The sequence below is a fragment of the Oncorhynchus mykiss genome, chromosome 14 (genome assembly GCF_013265735.2).
Source record: "Oncorhynchus mykiss isolate Arlee chromosome 14, USDA_OmykA_1.1, whole genome shotgun sequence".
In the NCBI taxonomy this organism is placed as follows: domain Eukaryota; kingdom Metazoa; phylum Chordata; class Actinopteri; order Salmoniformes; family Salmonidae; genus Oncorhynchus; species Oncorhynchus mykiss.
In genome coordinates, this window is record NC_048578.1 from 40,856,919 (window position 1) to 40,883,544 (window position 26,626).

General features: G+C 44.3%; 1 protein-coding gene across 4 annotated transcripts in view; it reads right to left on the bottom strand.

Moving 5' to 3' along the window:
* Positions 1 to 4,981: 4,981 nt before the first annotated feature.
* Positions 4,982 to 26,626, bottom strand: part of LOC110489235 (protein FAM193B) — a 64,835-nt gene continuing 43,190 nt past the window's right edge. Inside the window, exons 7-12 of one of the 4 annotated variants that reach the window (XM_036943549.1) lie at positions 15,762 to 15,998; positions 15,049 to 15,294; positions 7,046 to 7,537; positions 6,004 to 7,000; positions 5,644 to 5,719; positions 4,982 to 5,451 (exon numbers count right to left, since the gene is read on the bottom strand). In XM_036943549.1, the coding sequence (XP_036799444.1) occupies positions 5,355 to 5,451; positions 5,644 to 5,719; positions 6,004 to 7,000; positions 7,046 to 7,537; positions 15,049 to 15,294; positions 15,762 to 15,998 (2,145 nt within the window). In that variant the 3' untranslated portion in view covers positions 4,982 to 5,354. Of the gene's footprint in view, positions 5,452 to 5,643; positions 5,720 to 6,003; positions 7,538 to 15,048; positions 15,295 to 15,761; positions 15,999 to 26,626 lie in introns of all 4 variants that reach the window. The other 3 variants (XM_036943550.1, XM_036943552.1, XM_036943548.1) reach the window with 3 other exon arrangements.

Sequence of the window (26,626 nt, forward strand, 5' to 3'; positions counted from 1 at the left end):
ACCCACACATGGTGTCTATGACAGTATATAACCAACCCACACATGGTGTCTATGACAGTATAGATAACCAACCCACACATGGTGTCTATGACAGTATAGATAACCAACCCACACATGGTGTCTATGACAGTATAGATAACCAGCCCACACATGGTGTCTATGACAGTATAGATAACCAACCCACACATGGTGTCTATGACAGTATAGATAACCAACCCACACACAGTGTCTATGACAGTATAGATAACCAACCCACACATGGCGTCTATGACAGTATAGATAACCAACCCACACACGGTGTCTATGACAGTATAGATAACCAACCCACACATGGTGTCTATGACAGTATAGATAACCAGCCCACACATGGTGTCTATGACAGTATAGATAACCAACCCACACATGGCGTCTATGACAGTATAGATAACCAACCCACACACGGTGTCTATGACAGTATAGATAACCAACCCACACACGGTGTCTATGACAGTATAGATAACCAACCCACACTTTCCAGTTACGAAAGCATTTTTCAAGGTAATAATCATTTTTCTATGGTTGGCCATGCTTTCCACCCGGCTACCCCTACCCGGTCAACTGCCCAGCACCCTCCACAGCAACCTGCCAAAGCCCCCACCATTTCTCCTTCACCCAAATCCAGATAGCTGATGTTCTGAAAGAGCTGCAAAATCTGGACCCCTACAAATCAGCTGGGTGGGCTAGACAATCTGGATCCTCTCTTTCTAAAATGATCTGCCGAAACTATTGCAACCCCATTTACTAGCCTGTTCAACCTCTCTTTCGCGTCATCTGAGATTCCCAAAGATTGGAAAGCTGCCGCGGTCGCCCCCCTCTTCAAAAGGGGGAGACACTCTAGAAACTGCTACAGACCTAAATCTATCCTACCCTGCCTTTCTAAGGTCTTCGAAAGCCAAGTTAACAAACAGATGACCGACCATTTCGAATCCCACCGTACCTTCTCCGCTATTCAATCTGGCTTCTGAGCTGGTCACGGGTGCACCTCAGCCACGCTCAAGGTCCTAAACAACATCATAACAGCCATCGATAAGAGACAATACTGTGCAGCCTTATTCATCTACCTGGCCACGGCTTTCGACTCTGTCAATCACAACATTCTATTTGGCAGACTCAACAGCCTTGGTTTCTCAAATGACTGCCTCGCCTGGTTCACCAACTACTTCGCAGACAGAGGTCAGTGTGTCAAATCGGAGGGCCTGTTGTCCGGACCTCTGGCAGTCTCTATGGGGGTGCCACAGGGTTCAATTCTCGGGCCGACTCTTTTCTCAGTATATATATCAATGATGTTGCTCTTGCTGATCCACCTCTACGCAGACGACACCATTCTGTATACTTCTGGCCCTTCCTTGGACACTGTGCTAACTAACCTTCAAACGAGCTTCAATGCCATACAACTCTCCTTCCGTGGCCTCCAACTGCTCTTAAATGCAAGTAAAACTAAATGCATGCTCTTCAACCGATCACTGCCCGCACCTCCAGAATCACTACTCTAAACGGTTCTGACTTAAAATACGTGGACAACTACAAATACCTAGGTGTCTGGTTAGACCGTAAACTCTCCTTCCAGACTCACATTAAACATCTCCAATCCAAAATTAAATCTAGAATCGGGTTTCCTATTTCGCAACAAAGCATCCTTCACTCATGCTGCCAGACATACCCTCGTAAAACTGACTATCCTACCGATCCTTGACTTCGGTGACTTCAGTTACAAAATAGCCTCCAATACTCTACTCAGCAAATTGGATGCAGTCTATCACAGTGCCATCCGTTTTGTCACCAAAGTCCCATATTCTACACACCACTGCGACCTGTATGCTCTCGTTGGCTGACCCTCGCTTCATATTCATCGCCAAACCCACTGGCTCCAGGTCATCTATAAGTCTTTGCTAGGTAAAGCCCCACCTTATCTCAGCTCACTGGTCACCATAGCAGCACCCACTCCAGCAGGTATATCTCACTGGTCACCCCCAAAACCAATTCTTCCTTTGGCCGCCTCTCCTTCCAGTTCTCTGCTGCCCATGACTGGAACGAACTGCCAAAAATCTCTGAAGCTGGAGACTCATATCTCCCTCACTAACTTTAAGCACCAGCTGTCAGAGCAGCTCACAGATCACTGCACCTGTACACAACCCATCTGTAAATAGCCCATCTATCTACCTCATCCCCTTATTGTATTTATTTATCTTTTTCTGCACCCTAGTATCTATGCTTGCACATTCATCTTCTGCACATTCTACCATTCCAGTGTTTAATTGCTATATTGTAATACATCGCCACCATGGCCTATTTATTGCCTTAACTCCCTTATCTTACCTCATTTGCACTCACTGTATATAGACTTTTTTCTACTGTATTATTGATTGTATGTTTGTTTATTCCATGTGTAACTCTGTTGTTGTTGTTTGTGTCACACTGCTTTGCTTTATATTGGCCAGTTGCAAATGAGAACTAGCCTGCCAGGTTAAATAAAGGTTAAATAAGATGTAAAAAATTAATTAATTAACACACACATGGTGGTTGTGTCTATGACAGTATACAGTTGAAGTCGGAAGTTTACATACACTTAGGTTGGAGTCATTAAAACTCGTTTTTTCAACCACTCCACAAATTTCTTGTTAACAAACTACAGTTTGGGCAAGTCGGTTAGGACATCTACTTTGTGCATGACACAAGTCATTTTTCCAACAATTGTTTACAGACAGATTATTTCACTTATAATTCACTGTATCACAATTCCAGTGGGTCAGAAGTGGCTTAAGGACAATGGCTTAAGGACAACAAAGTCAAGGTATTGGAGTGGCCATCACAAAGCCCTGACCTCAATCCTATAGAAAATATGTGGGCAGAACTGAAAAAGCATGTGCGAGCAAGGAGGCTTACAAACCTGACTCAGTTCCACCAGCTCTGTCAGAGGAATGGGCCAAAATTCACCCAACTTATTGTGGGAGGCTTGTGGAAGGCTACCCAAAACATTTGACCCAAGTTAAACAATTTAAAGGCAATGCTACCAAATACTAATTGAACTTCTGACCCACTGGGAATGTGATGAAAGAAATAAAAGCTGAAAGAAATAATTCTCTATACTAATATTCTGACATTTCACATTCTTAAAATAAAGTGGTGATCCAGACTGGCCTAAGACTGGAATTTTTACTAGGATAAAATGTCAGAAATTGTGGAAAACGGAGTTTAAATGTATTTGGCCAAGGTGTATGTAGACTTCCGAGTTTAATTGTAGATAACCAACCCACACATGGTGGTGTCTATGACAGTATGGATAACCAACCCACACATGGTGGTGTCTATGACAGTATAGATAACCAACCCACACATGGTGGTGTCTATGACAGTATAGATAACCAACCCACACATGGTGTCTATGACAGTATAGATAACCAACCCACACATGGTGTCTATGACAGTATAGATAACCAACCCACACATGGTGGTGTCTATGACAGTATAGATAACCAACCCACACATGGTGTCTATGACAGTATAGATAACCAACCCACACATGGTGGTGTCTATGACAGTATAGATAACCAACCCACACATGGTGGTGTCTATGACAGTATAGATAACCAACCCACACATGGTGGTGTCTATGACAGTATAGATAACCAACCCACACATGGTGGTGTCTATGACAGTATAGATAACCAGCCCACACATGGTGGTGTCTATGACAGTATAGATAACCAACCCACACATGGTGGTGTCTATGACAGTATGGATAACCAACCCACACATGGTGGTGTCTATGACAGTATAGATAACCAACCCACACATGGTGTCTATGACAGTATAGATAACCAACCCACACATGGTGTCTATGACAGTATAGATAACCAACCCACACATGGTGTCTATGACAGTATAGATAACCAACCCACACACATGGTGGTGTCTATGACAGTATAGATAACCAACCCACACATGGTGTCTATGACAGTATAGATAACCAACCCACACATGGTGTCTATGACAGTATAGATAACCAACCCACACACATGGTGGTGTCTATGACAGTATAGATAACCAACCCACACATGGTGTCTATGACAGTATAGATAACCAGCCCACACATGGTGTCTATGACAGTATAGATAACCAACCCACACATGGTGTCTATGACAGTATAGATAACCAGCCCACACATGGTGGTGTCTATGACAGTATAGATACCCAACCCACACATGGTGTCTATGACAGTATAGATAACCAACCCACACATGGTGTCTATGACAGTATAGATAACCAGCCCACACATGGTGGTGTCTATGACAGTATAGATAACCAACCCACACATGGTGTCTATGACAGTATAGATAACCAACCCACACATGGTGGTGTCTATGACAGTATAGATAACCAACCCACACATGGTGTCTATGACAGTATAGATAACCAACCCACACATGGTGTCTATGACAGTATAGATAACCAGCCCACACATGGTGGTGTCTATGACAGTATAGATAACCAGCCCACACATGGTGGTGTCTATGACAGTATAGATAACCAGCCCACACATGGTGGTGTCTATGACAGTATAGATAACCAAACCACACATGGTGTCTATGACAGTATATTGTGTTTTAACAGGTTTTTAAATGCCCGTGTCCTCCACACCATAAATCAGAAACCTTGTTAAAAACATTGTAAAATAATTCAGAGGCGATTCATCATCTTAACAGTCTATCCACAGACACAGGCAGATATCCACAGGGTTGAGGGAGAGATACCCTAAACCTTGTGGGTCAGTGCCTATCCACAGACACAGACAGATATCCACAGGGTTGTGCGTTGAGGGAGAGATACCCTAAACCTCGTGGGTCGTGGGTCGTGGGTCAGTACCTTTGGAGAACAGAAGCACTAAATAAAACCAACCAATAACAATCCAAGAGGTTTTCAACAATGTTAAAATGTGCCACAATTGCAATAAAAATACATTTTTTTTTATTGTATAAGGTAACTGTTTTCCATACTACATAGTGAAGTACACAGTAGATTAGATCTGATAAACAGAAGGCTGCCAGTTCTCCATGTTTCAACCTGGATCTCTTCTCCCTCGTTGCAAAACAGCAAAGTCTAGTCTCAGTCGCCCCTGTGTGTGAATGATCCCTGGCTGTCAGCCAATAGCAACGCAGTATCGCAGTCCCGACTGGAAAATGGTGTTGCACCAGGGTCCCTTGGCTTGGTGAGGAAACAGAGGAGGAGGACGAAGAGTGGGAATGAGAGAAGGCCTCAGGCCGTCGGGGTTGTATGGACATAGTTGTGTTGGGGGGGGGGGGGGGGGGGGGGGTCAGTTACTGGGCTGCGTTGGAAGGAACCTTTTTGAGGGTAAAGTTGGACCAGTTTACTGCAACCTTCTGACGGGTCTGTTTAGCAGAGTCAAGGCAAAACCTACAGAGAGGAGAGAGATATATCACTATCTGGTTCAATGAACAGGAGGCTGGTGGTGGCAAAACAACAAACAAAACAAGGGCCAGTTTCCCAGACAAAGACCAAGTTTAGTCTTCTTAGACTGAGAATCTCTTGTCTGTTTGGTAAAGCGGCCCCTAAATGTTTCGGATCGTCACCGAGGCCGAGCGTTACCTTTTGAAGTATTCCACCTCACGATCAATCTCATCCATTTCTTTTGGGTCCACGTCTTTAGGGAGAAACACATCGTCTAGGGGAGAAGGAGACAGGACAGAAACATCACAACCAACGAACGGTCACGCTGTCTGATCGCTTTATCATTCACACTGACGTCTCCTTTCCTACATGTATAACACAAGAGACAGTCAACTGGAGGGGTGTCTAAACTAACGTACCTGACATGTCTCCTCTCCTACTACATGAATAACACAAGAGACAGTCAACTAGAGGGGTGTCTAAACTAACGTACCTGACATGTCTCCTCTCCTACAACATAAGAGACAGTCAACGAGAGGGTTATCTAAACTAACGTACCGATGTTGCGGCTGGTTTTCTCTCCCTTGTTCTTGTTCTTCTTATTCTTCCCCTTGGGTTGCTGCTGCTGCTGGGCTTGGTTGTGATTGGTTGAGGTGACAGAGTGACCTTTGGCCTCTTGCTCCTCCCCCTTCCCTCTTTGGGTGCTGGGAGCACCAGAGCTACTCACTGTCCCGTTGGTGGCCTGCTGACGGGTGGGTCTGGTCTCCTCCGCCCTCCTTGCCCCGGTTCTCTGGCTCTCAGCCGAGTGAGGTGGTGGTTTGGAACCAGAACCAGCCTTAGAACCCACAGCATCAGAACTGTTGGGACCAGTTTTCTGCAACTCCGCAGCTGCTTTGGATCCGGGTCTGGTCTGGTTCTGTTCTGGAGGCAGCTGGTCCTGACGTTGCTGCTTCTTGCCCTTCTTCAGCTTACCAGCCCCAGCATTAACCCCAGACCCAGGAGTAGGAGTAGTCATGTTCCTACCAGCCCCAGCATTAACCCCAGGAGTAGGGGTAGTCATGTTCCTACCAGCCCCAACATTAACCCCAGGAGTAGGAGTAGTCATGTTCCTACCAGCCCCAACATTAACCCCAGACCCAGGAGTAGTCATGTTCCTACCAGCCCCAACATTAACCCCAGACCCAGGAGTAGTCATGTTCCTACCAGCCCCAACATTAACCCCAGGAGTAGGGGTAGTCATGTTCCTACCAGCCCCAACATTAACCCCAGACCCAGGAGTAGTCATGTTCCTACCAGCCCCAACATTAACCCCAGGAGTAGGGGTAGTCATGTTCCTACCAGCCCCAACATTAACCCCAGACCCAGGAGTAGTCATGTTCCTACCAGCCCCAACATTAACCCCAGGAGTAGGGGTAGTCATGTTCCTACCAGCCCCAGCATTAACCCCAGGAGTAGGGGTAGTCATGTTCCTACCAGCCCCAACATTAACCCCAGGAGTAGGGGTAGTCATGTTCCTACCAGCCCCAACATTAACCCCAGGAGTAGGGGTAGTCATGTTCCTACCAGCCCCAACATTAACCCCAGGTGTAGGGGTAGTCATGTTCTTGGGCTCCGCTGGGGTCTCCTCTTTAGGCTTAGCTACCTTAATAGAGCCCTGGGTCTGGATCGAAGCAGGGACCTGGTGTTTATTCTCAGGCCTAGCAGAGGGGCACCTCTCTGGGGAGCGCACCCGGATCAGCTTGGAGAGGCTGGGGGTGGTGTGGAGCCTCTGAACATCCTTCGCCACAGTACCAGCCGCAGCCCATGGTCCCCCTACCCCAGGTACAGTAGCACAAGCCGGGGGTGAGATGGGGCCGATGGGGGAGTTGTCCCGGGGATGGGCCTCCTCCCAGCCGCTGACCAGGTCCAGATGGCTCTTGAAGGTACCCAGGGAGAGAGGGGCCAGGTCGAGGTCTATCTGCTGCAGGTCAGAGCAGGAGGAGCCGTTGAGGTGGGAGAGAAGATGGTTGCCCTCCAGAGTAGCCGCTTTTTTGGGGAAGTCATTCACATCCAGGTTGAGGTCGTACATGGAGAACGAGGCCCGGATAGAGTCCTGCAAGGTCAAAGGTCAACGTTTTTATTTTGGAAAAGAGAAGAAAAGCGGAAATAAGTTTAATAAACCAACATTTAAAACAGCTAAAAATGCCTTAAATCAGGGTTTCAACTGTTTCTCAGATTGCAGAGAGGATACACTTTCTGAAACACTGAAATTCACAGATTAAGGACCGGTATCATGGACAGATTAAGGACTGGTTTCATGGACAGATTAAGGACTGGTTTCATAGACAGATTAAGGACTGGTTTCATGGACAGATTAAGGACTGGTTTCATGGACAGAGTAAGGACTGGTTTCATGGTCAGATTAAGGACTGGTTTCATAGACAGATTAAGGACTGGTTTCATGGACAGATTAAGGACTGGTTTCATGGACAGATTAAGGACTGGTTTCATAGACAGATTAAGGACTGGTTTCATAGACAGATTAAGGACTGGTTTCATAGACAGATTAAGGACTGGTTTTATGGACAGATTAAGGACTGGTTTTATGGACAGATTAAGGACTGGTTTCATAGACATATTAAGGACTGGTTTCATAGACAGATTAAGGACTGGTTTCATAGACAGATTAAGGACTGGTTTCATGGACAGAGTAAGGACTAGTTTCATGGTCAGATTAAGGACTGGTTTCATAGACAGATTAAGGACTGGTTTCATGGACAGATTAAGGACTGGTTTCATGGACAGATTAAGGACTGGTTTCATAGACAGATTAAGGACTGGTTTCATAGACAGATTAAGGACTGGTTTCATAGACAGATTAAGGACTGGTTTTATGGACAGATTAAGGACTGGTTTTATGGACAGATTAAGGACTGGTTTCATAGACATATTAAGGACTGGTTTCATAGACAGATTAAGGACTGGTTTCATAGACAGATTAAGGACTGGTTTCATAGACAGATTAAGGACTGGTTTCATAGACAGATTAAGGACTGGTTTTATGGACAGATTAAGGACTGGTTTCATAGACAGATTAAGGACTGGTTTTATGGACAGATTAAGGACCGGTTTCATGGACAGATTAAGGACCGGTTTCATGGACAGATTAAGGACTGGTTTTATGGACAGATTATGGACTGGTTTCATGGACAGATTAAGGACTGGTTTTATGGACAGATTAAGGACTGGTTTTATGGACAGATTAAGGACCGGTTTCATGGACAGATTAAGGACTGGTTTCATAGACAGATTAAGGACTGGTTTCATGGACAGATTAAGGACTGGTTTTATGGACAGATTAAGGACTGGTTTCATGGACAGATTAAGGACTGGTTTCATAGACAGATTAAGCCCAGCACTGGACTACATTTAGCTTCCGATGTATATGCTAGATTTTTTTCCACAGACTTCATGTCTGAGAAACACCCCTTTAAAAGACTCCAACTCCAGATTATCTTCACGAGACAATGTGCGACTAATAACATGTAAAATAAAAACAACACATCAATAGATAGACAAACAACATCAAAACAATAGGCCCTGCCATAGACTAGTGTCCTGTCCAGGGGGTGTCAAGCTGCCTCAATACAATAGGTCCTGCCATAGACTAGTGTCCTGTCCAGGGGGTGTCAAGCTGCCTCAATACAATAGGTCCTGCCATAGACTAGTGTCCTGTCCAGGGGGTGTCAAACTGCCTCAATACAATAGGCCCTGCCATAGACTAGTGTCCTGTCCAGGGGGTGTCAAGCTGCCTCAATACAATAGGTCCTGCCATAGACTAGTGTCCTGTCCAGGGGGTGTCAAACTGCCTCAATACAATAGGCCCTGCCATAGACTAGTGTCCTGTCCAGGGGGTGTCAAGCTGCCTCAATACAATAGGTCCTGCCATAGACTAGTGTCCTGTCCAGAGGGTGTCGCTGCCTCAAAACAATTGGTCTGGACATATTTATTTTTCCTTTATTTAACCAGGTAGACCAGTTGAGAACAAGTTCTCATTTACAACTGTGACCTGGCCAAGATAGAGCAAAGCAGTTCAACACAAACAACAACACAGAGTTACACATGGAATAAACATACAGTCAATAACACAATACAAAAAAAGGAAGTCTATATACAGTGTGTGCAAATGGCTTGAGGAGGTAAGGCAATAAATAGGCCATAGTAGTGAAGTAATTACAATGTATCTGATTAACACTGGAGTGATAGATGAGCAGATGATGATGTGCAAGTAGTGATACTGGTGTGCAAAAGAGCAGAAAAGTAAATAAAAAACAATATGGGGATGAGGTAGGTAAGATTGGGTGTGCTATTTACAGATGGACTATGTACAGCTGCAGCGATCGGTTAGCTGCTCAGATAGCTGATGTTTAAAGTTGGTGAGGGAGATAAAAGTCTCCAGATTCAGCTATTTTTGCAATTCGTTCCGGTCGTTGGCAGCAGAGAACTGGAAGGCAGCCAAATTACGTGTTGGCTTTGGGGATGACCAGTGAGATATACCTGCTGGAGCAGTGCTACGGTTGTTGTTATCGTGACCAGTGAGCTGAGATAAGGCAGAGCTTTACCTAGCAAAGACCTTTTGCTGACCTGGAGTCAGTGGGTCGGGCAATAAATATGTAGCGAGGGCCAGCCGACTAGAGCGCACAGGTCGCAGTGGTGGGTGGTGTAAGTGGCTTTGGTGACAAAACGGATGGCACTGCGATAGACTGCATCCAGTTTGCTGAGTAGAGTGTTGGAGGCGATTTTCCAAATGACATCGCCGAAGTTGAGGATCGGTAGAATAGTCAGTTTTACAAGGGTGTGTTTGGTGGCGTGAGTGAAGGAGGCTTTGTTGCGGAATAGAAAGACGATTCTAGATTTAATTTTGGATTGGAGATGTTTAATAGGAGTCTGGAAGGAGAGTTTACGGTCTAGTCAGACACCTAGGTATTTGTAGTTGTCTAGAGGGTAACCCTAAGTCAGAACCGTCCAGAGTAGTGATGCTAGTCGGGCGGGCAGGCGGGTGCGGGCAGTGAACGGTTGAAAAGCATGCATTTAGTTTTACTAGCGTTTAAGAGCAGTTGGAGGCCACGGAAGGGGTGTTGTATGGCATTGAAGCTCGTCTGGAGGTTAGTTAACACAGTGTCCAAGGAAGGGCCAGAAGTATACAGAATGGTGTCATCTGCGTAGAGGTGGATCAGAGAATCACCAGCAGCAAGAGCAACATCATTGATGTATATAGAGAAAAGAGTCGGCCCGAGAATATAACCCTGTGGCACCCCCATAGAGACTGCCAGAGGTCCGGACAACAGGCCCCCCCGATTTGACACACTGAACTCTATCAGAGAAGTAGTTGGTGAACCAGGCAAGGCAGTCATTTGAGAAACCAAGGATGTTGAGTCTGCCGAAAGTCGAAAGCCTTGGCCAGGTCGATGAAGACGGCTGCAGAGTTTAGGACCTTGAGTGTGGCTGAGGTGCACCCGTGACCAGCTCGGAAACCAGATTGTATAGCGGAGAAGGTACGGTGGGATTCAAAATTGTCAGTGGTCTGTTTATTAACTTGGCTTTCGAAGGCAGGATGGATATAGGTCTATAACAGTTTGGGTCTAGAGTGTCACCTCCTTTGAAGAGGGGGACGACCGCGGCAGCTTTCCAATCTTTAGGGATCTTGGACGATACGAAAGAGAGGTTGAACAGACAGGTAATAGGGGTTGCAACAATGGTGGCGGATAATTTTAGAGAGGGTTCAGATTGTCTAGCCCAGCTGATTTGTACGGGTCCAGGTTTTGCAAAGAACATCTGCTATCTGGATTTGGTCGAAGGTGAAGCTGGGGAGGCTTGGGCGAGTAGCTGCGGGGGGGGGGGGGGGGAGTAGCCAGGAAAAAAGCATGGCCATCCGTAGGGAAATACTTATTGAAATTATCGTGGATTTATCGGTGGTGACAGTGTTTCCTAGCCTCAGTACAGGGGGCAGCTGGGAGGAGGTGCTCTTGTTCTCCATGGACTTTAGTGTCCCAAAACTTTTGGAGTTAGAGCTACAGGATGACAGTTAAAAAAAAAAAAGTTTTTAAATTAATCGAACCTTTGACTGCCTGTGTATTGGTTCCTGACTTCCCTGAACAGTTGCATATCGCGGGGACTATTACAGTCCGCCACAGGATGTTTTTGTGCTGGTCGAGGGCAGTGAGGTCTGGAGTGAACCAAGGACTATATCTGTTTTTAGTTCTACATTTTTTGAAAGGGGCATGCTTATTTAAGATGGTGAGGAAATTACTTTTAAAGAACGACCAGGCATCCTCTACTGACGGGATGAGGTCAACGTCCTTCCAGCATACCCGGGCAAGGTCGATTAGAAAGGCCTGCTCGCTGAAGTGTTTTAGGGAGCGTTTGACAGTGATGAGGGGTGGTCGTTTGACTGCGGGCCCTTAGCGGATGTATTTGGTGTATTTGGAGGGCAAGTTGATCAGGATGATATCTATGAGGGTGCCCGTGTTTACAGATTTGGGATGTGCCTGGTGGGTTCATTGATAATTTGTGTGAGATTGAGGGCATCTAGCTTAGGTCACCTAACAGAACGAACTCTGAAGATAGATGGGAGGCGATCAATTCACAGGCTGGGAGCTGAGGGGGTCTATGACAGGCAGCAACAGTGAGAGACTTATTTCTGGAGATTCATTTTTAAAATTAGAAGCTCGAACTGCTTGGGCATAGCCTGCAAAGTAATGTCATACTTTCCAGGTCTATCTCTGGAGTAGATTGCAGCTTCTCCCCCTTTTGGCAGCTCTATCTTGACGGAAATTGTTGTAGTTGGATATGGAAACCTCAGAATTTTCGGTGGCCTTCCTAAGCCAGGATTCAGACACAGCAAGGACATCAGGGTTGTCGGACTGTGCTAACAGCAGTGAGTAAAACAAAGTTAGGGAGGAGGCTTCTGATGTTAACATGCATGAAACCAAGGATTTTTCCTGTTACAGAAGTTAACAAATGAGAACGCCTGGGGACACACAGGGCCTGGGTTAACCTCCACATCACCCGAGGAACAGAGGAGTAGTAGGACGAGGGTACGGCTGAAGGCTATCAAGACTGGTCGTCTAGTGCGTTGGGGACAGAGAATGAAAGGGGCAGATTTCTGGGCGGGGTAAAATATACTAGTGACGTGTCCAGAGGTATGTTAGTTTAGATAACCCTCTAGTTGACTGTCAAGCTGGCTCAATACAGACACAGGAGATAGGAGGATTCTGGCTCAGACAAACTTACTTTACAATATAACAAGAGACAACCATTAGGCGATAACTACATGTTATCAGTGGGCCCATTATAATCTTTTACATTTTTCGCCTAATTCTCTTTTATACGTTTAGTTTTTCTAAGGTTCAGATTTTTTAGTCCTTCATAAATCACACTTTGTTTAGAGAAAAACAACCGAATTGGATCTAAATCCGTAAGAATACATAAAAACAACAGCAGGAGACCACTGAGGAATCGACCACATTTTTTGTTTTGGTGTGATTGCCGAGTTTACTAAACAAATCACCACTGGATTGATGCAAATAATCATGGTATCATTCTGCCAGGTAAGCCATAGACTACACTGTAGTTAACATTTCATTAATTGAGAAGTTTTTTTTTGGGGGAAAGCCTTTCCATCTACCAGAAGATGGTCGTCATTAGCATCATCGCTAACGGCTACACAAAGTGGTTGAAAAACAGACAGGGGCATTCCTGTGTTAGCATCATCGCTAACGGCTACACAAAGTGGTAGAAAAACAGACAGGGGAATTCCTGTGTTAGCATCATCGCTCAAGGCTACACAAAGTGGCAGAAAAACAGACAGGGGCATTCCTGTGTTAGCATCATCGCTAACGGCTACACAAAGTGGTAGGAAAACAGACAGGGGCATTCCTGTGTTAGCATCATCGCTAACGGCTACACAAAGTGGTAGGAAAACAGACAGGGGCATTCCTGTGTTAGCATCATCGCTAACGGCTACACAAAGTGGTAGGAAAACAGACAGGGGAATTCCTGTGTTAGCATCATCGCTAACGGCTACACAAAGTGGTAGGAAAACAGACAGGGGCATTCCTGTGTTAGCATCATCGCTAACGGCTACACAAAGTGGTAGGAAAACAGACAGGGGCATTCTTGTGTTAGCACCATCGCTAACGGCTATACAAAGTGGTAGGAAAACAGACAGGGGCATTCCTGTGTTAGCATCATCGCTAACGGCTACACAAAGTGGTAGAAAAACAGACAGGGGCATTCTTGTGTTAGCATCATCGCTAACGGCTACACAAAGTGGTAGGAAAACAGACAGGGGCATTCTTGTGTTAGCATCATCGCTAACGGCTATACAAAGTTAATAGATTTTCGAATAAATTCAATACATTTATACTGAATGAAAATATAAAAACTCAACTTGCAACAATTTCAAAAGATTTTACAGAGTTTACATTTCATATTATGAAATCAGTCAATTGAAATAAAATCATTAAACCCTGGATTTCAATTGACTGGGCAGTGTCGCAGGCATGGGTGGGAGTGGGTGGGCCAAACCATTGAGGAGCCATGCCAGACCATTGAGGAGCCAGGCCAAACCATTGAGGAGCCAGGCCAAACCATTGAGGAGCCAGGCCAAACCATTGAGGAGCCAGGCCAAACCATTGAGGAGCCAGGCCAAACCATTGAGGAGCCAGGCCAAACCATTGAGGGGCCAGGCCCAGCTAATCAGAATATGTTTTTCCCCACAAAAAAGGCTTTATTACAGACATAAATGCTCCTCAGCTGTCCTGATGGCTGGTCTCAGACGATTCCGCAGGTCGTGGACCTCAGATGACCCTGCACGTGAAGAAGCCGACTGTGAAGGTCCTGGACTGGTCTGGTTACAACGTGGTCTGCGGTTATGAGGCCGGTTGGACGTGCTGACAAATTCCCTAAAACGATGTTGTAGGCGGCATATGGTTGATAAATTAACATCAAATTCTCTGGCAACAGCTCTTGCTGACATTCCTGCAGTCATCATGCCAATTGCACAATCTGTCAAAACTTGAGCCATCAGCAGCATTCTGCTGTGTGACAAAACTGCACATTTTAAAGTGGCCTTTTACTGTCCCCAGCACAAGGTGCACCTGTGTGACGATCATGATGTTCAATCAGCTTCTTTGATATGCCACACCTGTCAGGTGGATGTTAACAAATTTGTGCAGAAAATTAAGCTTCATCTGCATGTGGAACATTTCTAGAACCTTTTATTTCAGCTCATGAAACATGGGACCAACACTTTACATGTTGTGTTTATATTTCTGTTCAGTATAGTTGATTTCCTACTAAATTCGATCAAAAATGTTTTGTTGAATTCCTTCCGCCTTCCGGATTTTATAGTGCCCTACATATGGACAATGATCATATGAGTCCCAGATGGCTCCCGGACAATAATCATTTGAGTCCCAGATGGCTCCCGGACAATGATCATATGAGTCCCAGATGGCTCCCTATTCCCTATATAGTACATTAGTTTTGCCCATGGGCCCTGGTTAAAAGTAGCGCACTATTTAGGGAATAGGGAGTAATTTGGGACGCAGTTATCCTTACCTTGATGGTGTTTTTGATCTCCTCTAGCCGAGAGGTCAGGAAGGAGTTGACCCTCTCTAGTTCCAGCTGGGGCCACTCCAGCAGCCGACTAGCCTCCGGGTCCTCACCGTACTCCACATCCTCCTCCTCCTCCTCCTCCTCCTCCAGGCTGAGGTGGTCTGGGTCCTCACTGGGCTCTGGAGGGGTGGAGGGGGGGTCGCTACCAGCTCCCTCACCATCACCACTACCGGCCTGGGTCTGCTTCTCCTGAGATGGGGAGAGACAGACAGATGGTTCGACAGGAGGCCGTCATTGTAAATAAGAATTTGTTCATAACTGACTTGCCTAGTTAAATCAAGGTTAAACAAAAATAAAATTAGACAGGACAGACAGTCTCACTACAGAAACAGGAGACAGACTAGTGTCCTGTCCAGGGGGTGTACTGGTACATCAAGCTGCCTCACTACAGAAACAGGAGATAGACTAGTGTCCTGTCCTGTCCAGGGGGTGTCCTGTACATCAAGCTGTCTCACTACAGAAACAGGATATAGACTAGTGTCCTGTCCAGGGGGTGTCCTGTACATCAAGCTGCCTCACACTACACAAACAGGCGATTACTACCAATATTACATCCTACTTACACAAATACATATTTAGATGTTCTGAACCAATACTTTAATATGTATTAACTGGTCTGTATTGGTGACTATTCCCACCACGTCATGTGACATCACCTTCTTCTTCTGTTTATGGCGTGCCCGCTTGGCAGCCTTAGCGCTGTTGGCTGGTTTGTGCTCTGAGGAGTTGATGAAGTCCAGCAGCTCGTCCACGTCTCGGTGGTCGATGGAGGTGGACACGGCCGGGTCAGAGTCCCGTCTCTGGGGAAGACACTCCTCCTTACGACGCGTCAGCCGGGACCGGAGCTTCTCTCGGATCTCTGTGTAGTTACGGCTGGTCGGAGCCGCCGGGGGCTAAAGGGATGGACAGGATATGATCAGAGGAGAGATAACCCTTATTTAATAGGATGCGTTTCATTTCAATGACTTGCTGCCTTCCTCTGTCCTTTGGTCACTCCCCTTAGGTGACAGAAACAGAAACAAGCCACCTCAGATTTAGGGGAAGGATGGCAGAAGGGAGGAGAGCATCTTTATGGATTGAAACCGAGCCACCATCTGATTTAGCTTTTTGTATGTTTATTGGCTGGAGAGAGAGAGACCAAGATGAAAGGTAGGACAGAGAGTGCTGAAAGAGCAGTGTGTTGGATTCCGACCCATGCTGGCAGTGGTATATCGTTCATGTCCTCCACGGGCAGCAGCTTAGACTGCTAGACCACCCCAGGTCACCGGATTTCACTATCCTTTAACCAGGCAAGTTAAAAACAAATTATTATCTACAATCACGGCGGGTTATAACGGCATTGTTCAGGGAAAGAACGACAGATTTTTACCTTGTCAGCTCAAGGATTCGATCCAGCAACCTTTCAGTTACTGGTCCAACTCACAAACCACTAGGCTACCTGCCGCCCCGACCAAATGGGTTTACATTTAGCCCCAGCGTGAACAATGTGGCAAAGGAAAAGTTCTCCATAAATGCTATTAGAATTCATTACTAAAAGACATACAACACGGTGTCAGAACTCACAGTAGCAGCAGTCAAATTACTTTTGTCAATCAATGCTTATATTGTTATTTTAATGCTATTTCAATCAATGACTAAGTGTGCCACACTATACATTAGGGCTGAGAATTGCCAGGGACCTCACGATATCCTGTTGGCATATGTATTGCGATTCGATGTTCCAAACGGGCCTACGAGAACCCCCTGGGTGACAAATTATTGGGGAAAAAGCCTAAATGTAAACGAAAATCTGTTTTTGTGGGGAAATTAGCGAGCAATGTTGTAGTATAAAAGTTGTCATTGACAACCAACAATGTACAAGAGGGTGGGATTTTCATTTTGGGCGACAAGTGGCCATAATCGGGGAAGTATGGTGCTCATAAAAACAGGTTCACGCTTTCTTCCGATATTGCTTGATCAGTTGGTAGGACCATTAGCTGGCCAAAATGAAAAGTGATCCCAAATACATTAACAGTATTGCAATAGTTCTGAATGATTTTTGGATTTCAGGTAGCAAAGTAATCAATATCCTATTCTACAACTTCCTGTCATTATCGGTCATTCTGAGTCGCGTCCCATTTCTTGCAGGCCACTTGCCTTTCCTCCTAGATGGAAAAAAGCAACACCAATCTACTGCTTTTAGTCTCCGACGAGTGCACGGATGAGAAGGGACTGATTTATCCTCAGTTAGTTGACGTCTCAGATAAATAGCCATGTTGCTTGTTGTTTGATTTAGCTAGCTAGTTGTCATTACTTTGAGGCCGTCGGTATGCTCTGGATTACTGCTAATCAAATCACCTCATCTCTCCATCCATGATGAGAGCATCTTCAACGAGGAACAAGCAAAGTATGTTACGCTAGTTAGCTAGCTAAGTGCACCACATATACATGCTCAAATGCGTGTGTATAATGGCCAAACTAAAGGAGCATTGAAACGTTGCATCGCAGTAGATATCAAAACCACAGACGACGCTACTGCGCACCACTGTAGACGCCAACCATGTCTCACCTTCCTCCCTGCGCTTCGTAACCACAGAAGGATGTCCACATTTGACCAAGTAGAGGATACATTGTAGTACACTAAAACAGAGGGAATCTAGCTCTGCTTTCTTTTTGTTGGCGGGTGCTCCAACTCATTTCTACCTCGAATTAGTCATTTTGGAAGCTTTTCCTTGGTAAGCCCGTAACACGATACATTAATACAACTAAAATCAGGCCTTCACTACCTGCCTGTATTTTTGTTTTGTTGTTTCCTGACCCCTCCTGTCTCAGTCTCCAGTATTTATGCTGCAGTAGTTTGTGTGTGTGTGTGTGTGTGTGTGTGTGTGTGTGTGTGTGTGGGGCTAGGGCCAGTCTGTTATATCTGGAGAATTTCTCCTGTCTTATCCAGTGTCCTGTTTGAATTTAAGTATGCTCTCTCTAATTCTCTCTTTCTTTCTCTCTCTCTGAGGACCTGAGCCCTAGGACCATGCCTCAGGTCTACCTGGTCTGATGACTCCTTGCTGTCCCCAGTCCACCTGAGCCCTAGGACCATGCCTCAGGTCTACCTGGTCTGATGACTCCTTGCTGTCCCCAGTCCACCTGGCCCTAGGACCATGCCTCAGGTCTACCTGGTCTGAGGACTCCTTGCTGTCCCCAGTTCACCTGGCCCTAGGACCATGCCTCAGGTCTACCTGGTCTGAGGACTCCTTGCTGTCCCCAGTTCACCTGGCCCTAGGACCATGCCTCAGGTCTACCTGGTCTGAGGACTCCTTGCTGTCCCCAGTCCACCTGGCCGTGCTGCTGCTCCAGTTTATTATTATTGGACCATGCTGGTCATCTATGAACATTTGAATATCTTGGCCATGTTCTGTTATAATCTCCTGCTGGTCATCTATGAACATTTGAATATCTTGGCCATGTTCTGTTATAATCTCGAGATGGCCTACAGGGAGGAGGTGAGGGCCCTCGGAGTGTGGTGTCAGGAAAATAACCTCACATTCAACGTCAACAAAACTAAGGAGATGATTGTGGACTTCAGGAAACAGCAGAGGGAACACCCCCCTATCCACATCGTTGGAACAGTAGTGGACAGGGTAGCAAGTTTTAAGTTCCTCGGCATACACATCACAGACAAACTGAATTGGTCCACTCACACAGACAGCATCGTGAAGAAGGCGCAGCAGCACCTCTTCAACCTCAGGAGGCTGAAGAAATTCGGCTTGTCACCAAAAGCACTCACAAACTTCTACAGATGCACAATCGAGAGCATCCTGGCGGGCTGTATCACCGCCTGGTATGGCAACTGCACCGCCCTCAACCGTAAGGCTCTCCAGAGGGTAGTGAGGTCTGCACAACGCATCACCGGGGGCAAACTACCTGCCCTCCAGGACACCTACACCACCCGATGTCACAGGAAGGCCATAAAGATCATCAAGGACATCAACCACCCGAGCCACTGCCTGTTCACCCCGCTATCATCCAGAAGGCGAGGTCAGTACAGGTGCATCAAAGCTGGGACCGAGAGACTGAAAAACAGCTTCTATCTCAAGGCCATCAGACTGTTAAACAGCCACCACTAACACTGAGTGGCTGCTGCCAACACACTGACACTGACTCAACTCCAGCCACTTTAATAATGGGAATTGATGGGAAATGATGTAAATATATCACTAGCCACTTTAAACAATGCTACCTTATATAATGTTACTTACCCTACATTATTCATCTCATATGCATACGTATATACTGTACTCTATATCATCGACTGTATCCTTATGTAATACATGTATCACTAGCCACTTTATACTATACTATGCCACTTTGTTTACATACTCATCTCATTTGTACATACTGTACTCGATACCATCTACTGTATCTTGCCTATGCTGCTCTGTACCATCACTCATTCATATATCCTTATGTACATATTCTTTATCCCCTTACACTGTGTACAAGACAGTAGTTTTGGAATTGTTAGTTAGATTACTTGTTATTACTGCATTGTCGGAACTAGAAGCACAAGCATTTCGCTACACTCGCATTAACATCTGCTAACCATGTGTATGTGACAAATAAAATATGATTTGATTTGATCTCCTGCTGGTCATCTATAACATTTGAATATCTTGGCCATGTTCTGTTATAATCTCGACCCGGCACAGCCAGAAGAGGACTGGCCACCCCTCAGAGCCTGGTTCCTCTCTAGGTTTCTTCCAAAGGTTCTGGCCTTTCTAGGGAGTTTTTCCTAGCCACCGTGCTTCTACACCTGCATTGCTTGCTGTTTGGGGTTTTAGGCTGGGTTTCTGTACAGCACTTTGTGACATCAGCTGATGTAAGAAGCGATTTATAAATACATTTGATTTGATATTGTTCAAGGTAGGCTATAGCCCCCGTTGCTGGAATGACAGTAATATTGAAGACAAGCTGCTCTAGCTAACGTTAGCCTAAATGTTTCACTGCCTATTTCACCAGCTGTGGTATTCTTCATCCCTGTATCCCACAAAACAAAATGAGCTAGCTAACAAGTTCATTAAGGGAGGGAGAGAGAAAGATACGAAGAGGAAGTGAATCCCCTTCCGTCTGTGTGTGCGTGAAAACATTTTTGATCTCTGACAATTTACTTTATTGTAGAGCCAAATAAATAAGACTGATAAAGTACAGAAACATGTTTTTCTCCCTCCAGGGTTAGATGGTGAAGGGCAGGCTCATAGATCTGGTGTCCAGCACTGGATCCAAGATGGCCGTCACCATGGAACCCTCAGCTTAGGTAAGAGCGATGACCTAGTAGTTTGTTAGTGATCCCCTGTGTTCGTTTGTCAAAGAGAGCTCTGTCAGGTTGGATGGGGTGTGTCGCTGCACAGCTATTTTCAGGTCTCCCCAGAGATGTTCGATCCGATCGGGTTCAAGTCCGGGCCACTCAAGGACACAGTCCTTTAGGTGTCATGGCAAACTCCAAGCAGGCTGTCATGTGCCTTTCACTGAGGAGTGGCTTCCGTCTGGCCACTCTAACATAAAGGCCTGATTGATGGAGTGCTGCAGAGATGGTTGTCCTTCTGGAAGGTTCTCCCATCTCCACAGAGGAACTCTGTCAGAGTGACCATAGTGTTCCTGGTCAACTCCCTGACCAAGGGCCTTCTCCCCTAACTGTTCTGTTTGGTCAGGCGGCCATCTCTATGAAGAGTTTTCATCCATTTAAGAATGATAGCTGTACATAGCCCATCTGTAAATAGCCCACCCAATCTACCTACCTCATCCCCATATTGTTTTTATTTACTTTTCTGCTCTTTTGCACACCAGTATCACTACTTACACATCATCATCTGCTCATCTGTCACTCCAGTGTTACTCTGCTAAACTGTAATTACTTCGCTACTATGGCCTATTTATTGCCTTACCTCCTCACGCCATTTGCACACACTGTATATAGACTTCGTTTTTTCTATTGTGTTATTGACTGTACGCTTGTTCATGTATAACTCTGTGTTGTTTCTGTCGCATTGCTTTGCTTCATCTTGGCCTGGTCTCAGTATATGAGAACTTGTTCTCAACTGGCCTACCTGGTTAAATAAAGGTGATCTGGTCTACCTGGTTAAATAAAGGTGATCTGGTCTACCTGGTTAAATAAAGGTGATCTGGCCTACCTGGTTAAATAAAGGTGATCTGGCCTACCTGGTTAAATAAAGGTGATCTGGTCTACCTGGTTAAATAAAGGTGATCTGGTCTACCTGGTTAAATAAAGGTGATCTCGCCTACCTGGTTAAATAAAGGTGATCTGGCCTACCTGGTTAAATAAAGGTGATCTAGTCTACCCGGTTAAATAAAGGTGATCTGGTCTACCTGGTTAAAAAGAGGTGATCTGGTCTACCTGGTTAAATAAAGGTGATCTGGTCTACCTGGTTAAATGGAGGTGATCTGGTCTACCTGGTTAAATAAAGGAGATCTGGTCTACCTGGTTAAATAAAGGTGATCTGGTCTACCTGGTTAAATAAAGGTGATCTGGTCTACCTGGTTAAATAAAGGTGATCTGGTCTACCTGGTTAAATAAAGGTGATCTGGTCCACCTGGTTAAATAAAGGTGATCTGGTCCACCTGGTTAAATAAAGGAGATCTGGCCTACCTGGTAAAATAAAGGTGAAATAAAATAAATAAATAGAACGATGAAGTGAAAACAGGTTTTAGAATTATAGAAAAAACAAAAAACAGGCTCTAAATTGAGCTCGGGTGCATCCTGTTTCCATTGATCATCCTTGAGATGTTTCTACAACTTGATTGGAGTCCACCTGTGGTAAATTCAATTGATTGGACATGTATAATATGGCTGATGTGTAGCTGTATAATATGGCTGATGTGTAGCTGTATAATATGGCTGATTTGTAGCTGTATAATATGGCTGATGTGTAGCTGTATAATATGGCTGATGTGTAGCTGTATAATATGGCTGATGTGTAGCTGTATAATATGGCTGATGTGTAGCTGTATAATATGGCTGATGTGTAGCTGTATAATATGGCTGATGTGTAGCTGTATAATATGGCTGATGTGTAGCTGTATAATATGGCTGATGTGTAGCTGTATAATATGGCTGATGTGTAGCTGTATACTATGGCTGATGTGTAGCTGTATACTATGGCTGATGTGTAGCTGTATACTATGGCTGATGTGTAGCTGTATAATATGGCTGATGTGTAGCTGTATAATACGGCTGATGTGTAGCTGTATAATACGGCTGATGTGTAGCTGTATAATATGGAGCCATGTGTACCTGTATAATATGGAGCCATGTGTACCTGTATAATATGGCTGATGTGTAGCTGTATAATATGGCTGATGTGTAGCAGTATAATATGGCTGATGTGTAGCTGTATAATATGGCTGATGTCTAGCTGTGTAATATGGCTGATGTCTAGCTGTATAATATGGCTGATGTGTAGCTGTATAATATGGCTGATGTGTAGCTGTATAATATGGCTGATGTGTAGCTGTATAATATGGCTGATGTGTAGCTGTATAATATGGCTGATGTGTAGCTGTATAATATGGAGCCATGTGTAGCTGTATACTATGGCTGATGTGTAGCTGTATACTATGGCTGATGTGTAGCTGTATAATACGGCTGATGTGTAGCTGTATAATACGGCTGATGTGTAGCTGTATAATACGGCTGATGTGTAGCTGTATAATATGGCTGATGTGTAGCTGTATAATATGGCTGATGTGTAGCTGTGTAATATGGCTGATGTGTAGCTGTGTAATATGGCTGTAGTGTAGCTGTGTAATATGGCTGATGTGTAGCTGTATAATATGGCTGATGTGTAGCTGTATAATATGGCTGATGTGTAGCTGTATAATATGGCTGATGTGTAGCTGTATAATATGGCTGATGTGTAACTGTATAATATGGCTGATGTGTAACTGTATAATATGGCTGATGTGTAGCTGTGTAATATGGCTGATGTGTAGCTGTATAATTTGGCTGATGTGTAGCTGTGTAATATGGCTGATGTGTAGCTGTGTAATATGGCTGTAGTGTAGCTGTGTAATATGGCTGATGTGTAGCTGTATAATATGGCTGATGTGTAACTGTATAATATGGCTGATGTGTAGCTGTATAATATGGCTGATGTGTAGCTGTATAATATGGCTGATGTGTAGCTGTGTAATATGGCTGATGTGTAGCTGTGTAATATGGCTGATGTGTAGCTGTGTAATATGGCTAATGTGTAGCTGTGTAATATGGCTAATGTGTAGCTGTATAATATGGCTGATGTGTAGCTGTATAATATGGCTGATGTGTAGCTGTGTAATATGGCTGATGTGTAGCTGTATAATATGGCTGATGTGTAGCTGTGTAATATGGCTAATGTGTAGCTGTATAATATGGCTGATGTGTAGCTGTATAATATGGCTGATGTGTAGCTGTATAATATGGCTGATGTGTAGCTGTATAATATGGCTGATGTGTAGCTGTATAATATGGCTGATGTGTAGCTGTATAATATGGCTGATGTGTAGCTGTATAATATGGCTGATGTGTAGCTGTATAATACGGAGCCATGTGTAGCTGTATAATACGGCTGATGTGTAGCTGTATAATACGGCTGATGTGTAGCTGTATAATACGGCTGATGTGTAGCTGTATAATACGGCTGATGTGTAGCTGTATAATACGGCTGATGTGTAGCTGTATAATACGGCTGATGTGTAGCTGTATAATACGGCTGATGTGTAGCTGTATAATACGGCTGATGTGTAGCTGTATAATACGGCTGATGTGTAGCTGTATAATACGGCTGATGTGTAGCTGTATAATACGGCTGATGTGTAGCTGTATAATATGGCTGATGTGTAGCTGTATAATATGGAGCCATGTGTAGCTGTATAATATGGAGCCATGTGTAGCTGTGTAATATGGCTGATGTGTAGCTGTATAATATGGCTGACGTGTAGCTGTATAATATGGCTGATGTGTAGCTGTATAATACGGCTGATGTGTAGCTGTATAATATGGCTGATGTGTAGCTGTATAATATGGAGCCATGTGTAGCTGTATAATACGGCTGATGTGTAGCTGTATAATACGGCTGATGTGTAGCTGTATAATACGGCTGATGTGTAGCTGTATAATACGGCTGATGTGTAGCTGTATAATACGGCTGATGTGTAGCTGTATAATACGGCTGATGTGTAGCTGTATAATACGGCTGATGTGTAGCTGTATAATACGGCTGATGTGTAGCTGTATAATATGGCTGATGTGTAGCTGTATAATATGGCTGATGTGTAGCTGTATAATATGGCTGTAGTGTAGCTGTATAATATGGCTGATGTGTAGCTGTATAATATGGAGCCATGTGTAGCTGTATAATATGGCTGATGTGTAGCTGTATAATATGGAGCCATGTGTACCTGTATAATATGGCTGATGTGTAGCTGTATAATATGGCTGATGTGTAGCAGTATAATATGGCTGATGTGTAGCAGTATAATATGGAGCCATGTGTACCTGTATAATGTGGAGCCATGTGTACCTGTATAATATGGCTGATGTGTAGCTGTATAATATGGCTGATGTGTAGCTGTATAATATGGCTGATGTGTAGCTGTATAATATGGCTGATGTGTAGCTGTGTAATATGGCTGATGTGTAGCTGTATAATATGGCTGATGTGTAGCTGTATAATATGGCTGATGTGTAGCTGTGTAATATGGCTGATGTGTAGCTGTGTAATATGGCTGTAGTGTAGCTGTGTAATATGGCTGATGTGTAGCTGTATAATATGGCTGATGTGTAGCTGTATAATATGGCTGATGTGTAGCTGTATAATATGGCTGATGTGTAGCTGTATAATATGGCTGATGTGTAGCTGTGTAATATGGCTGATGTGTAGCTGTATAATTTGGCTGATGTGTAGCTGTGTAATATGGCTGATGTGTAGCTGTGTAATATGGCTGTAGTGTAGCTGTGTAATATGGCTGATGTGTAGCTGTATAATATGGCTGATGTGTAGCTGTATAATATGGCTGATGTGTAGCTGTATAATATGGCTGATGTGTAGCTGTATAATATGGCTGATGTGTAGCTGTATAATATGGCTGATGTGTAGCTGTATAATATGGCTGATGTGTAGCTGTGTAATATGGCTGATGTGTAGCTGTATAATATGGCTGATGTGTAGCTGTGTAATATGGCTAATGTGTAGCTGTGTAATATGGCTGATGTGTAGCTGTGTAATATGGCTGATGTGTAGCTGTATAATATGGCTGATGTGTAGCTGTATAATATGGCTGATGTGTAGCTGTATAATATGGCTGATGTGTAGCTGTATAATATGGCTGATGTGTAGCTGTATAATATGGCTGTAGTGTAGCTGTATAATATGGCTGATGTGTAGCTGTATAATATGGCTGATGTGTAGCTGTATAATATGGAGCCATGTGTAGCTGTATAATATGGAGCCATGTGTAGCTGTATAATATGGCTGATGTGTAGCTGTATAATATGGCTGATGTGTAGCTGTATAATACGGCTGATGTGGAGCTGTATAATATGGCTGATGTGTACCTGTATAATATGGAGCCATGTGTACCTGTATAATATGGCTGATGTGTAGCTGTATAATATGGAGCCATGTGTAGCTGTATAATATGGCTGATGTGTAGCTGTATAATATGGAGCCATGTGTACCTGTATAATATGGCTGATGTGTAGCTGTATAATATGGCTGATGTGTAGCAGTATAATATGGCTGATGTGTAGCAGTATAATATGGAGCCATGTGTACCTGTATAATGTGGAGCCATGTGTACCTGTATAATATGGCTGATGTGTAGCTGTATAATATGGAGCCATGTGTAGCTGTATAATATGGCTGATGTGTAGCTGTATAATATGGCTGATGTGTAGCTGTATAATATGGCTGATGTCTAGCTGTGTAATATGGCTGATGTGTAGCTGTATAATATGGCTGATGAGTAGCAGTATAATATGGCTGATGTGTAGCTGTATAATATGGCTGATGTGTAGCTGTATAATATGGCTGATGTGTAGCTGTATAATATGGCTGTTGTGTAGCTGTATAATATGGCTGATGTGTAGCTGTATAATATGGCTGATGTGTAGCTGTATAATATGGCTGATGTGTAGCTGTATAATATGGCTGATGTGTAGCTGTATAATATGGAGCCATGTGTAGCTGTATACTATGGCTGATGTGTAGCTGTATAATATGGCTGATGTGTAGCTGTATAATATGGCTGATGTGTAGCTGTATAATATGGCTGATGTGTAGCTGTATAATATGGCTGATGTGTAGCTGTATAATATGGCTGATGTGTAGCTGTATAATATGGCTGATGTGTAGCTGTGTAATACGGCTGATGTGTAGCTGTATAATACGGCTGATGTGTAGCTGTATAATACGGCTGATGTGTAGCTGTATAATATGGAGCCATGTGTAGCTGTATAATATGGAGCCATGTGTAGCTATATACTATGGCTGAT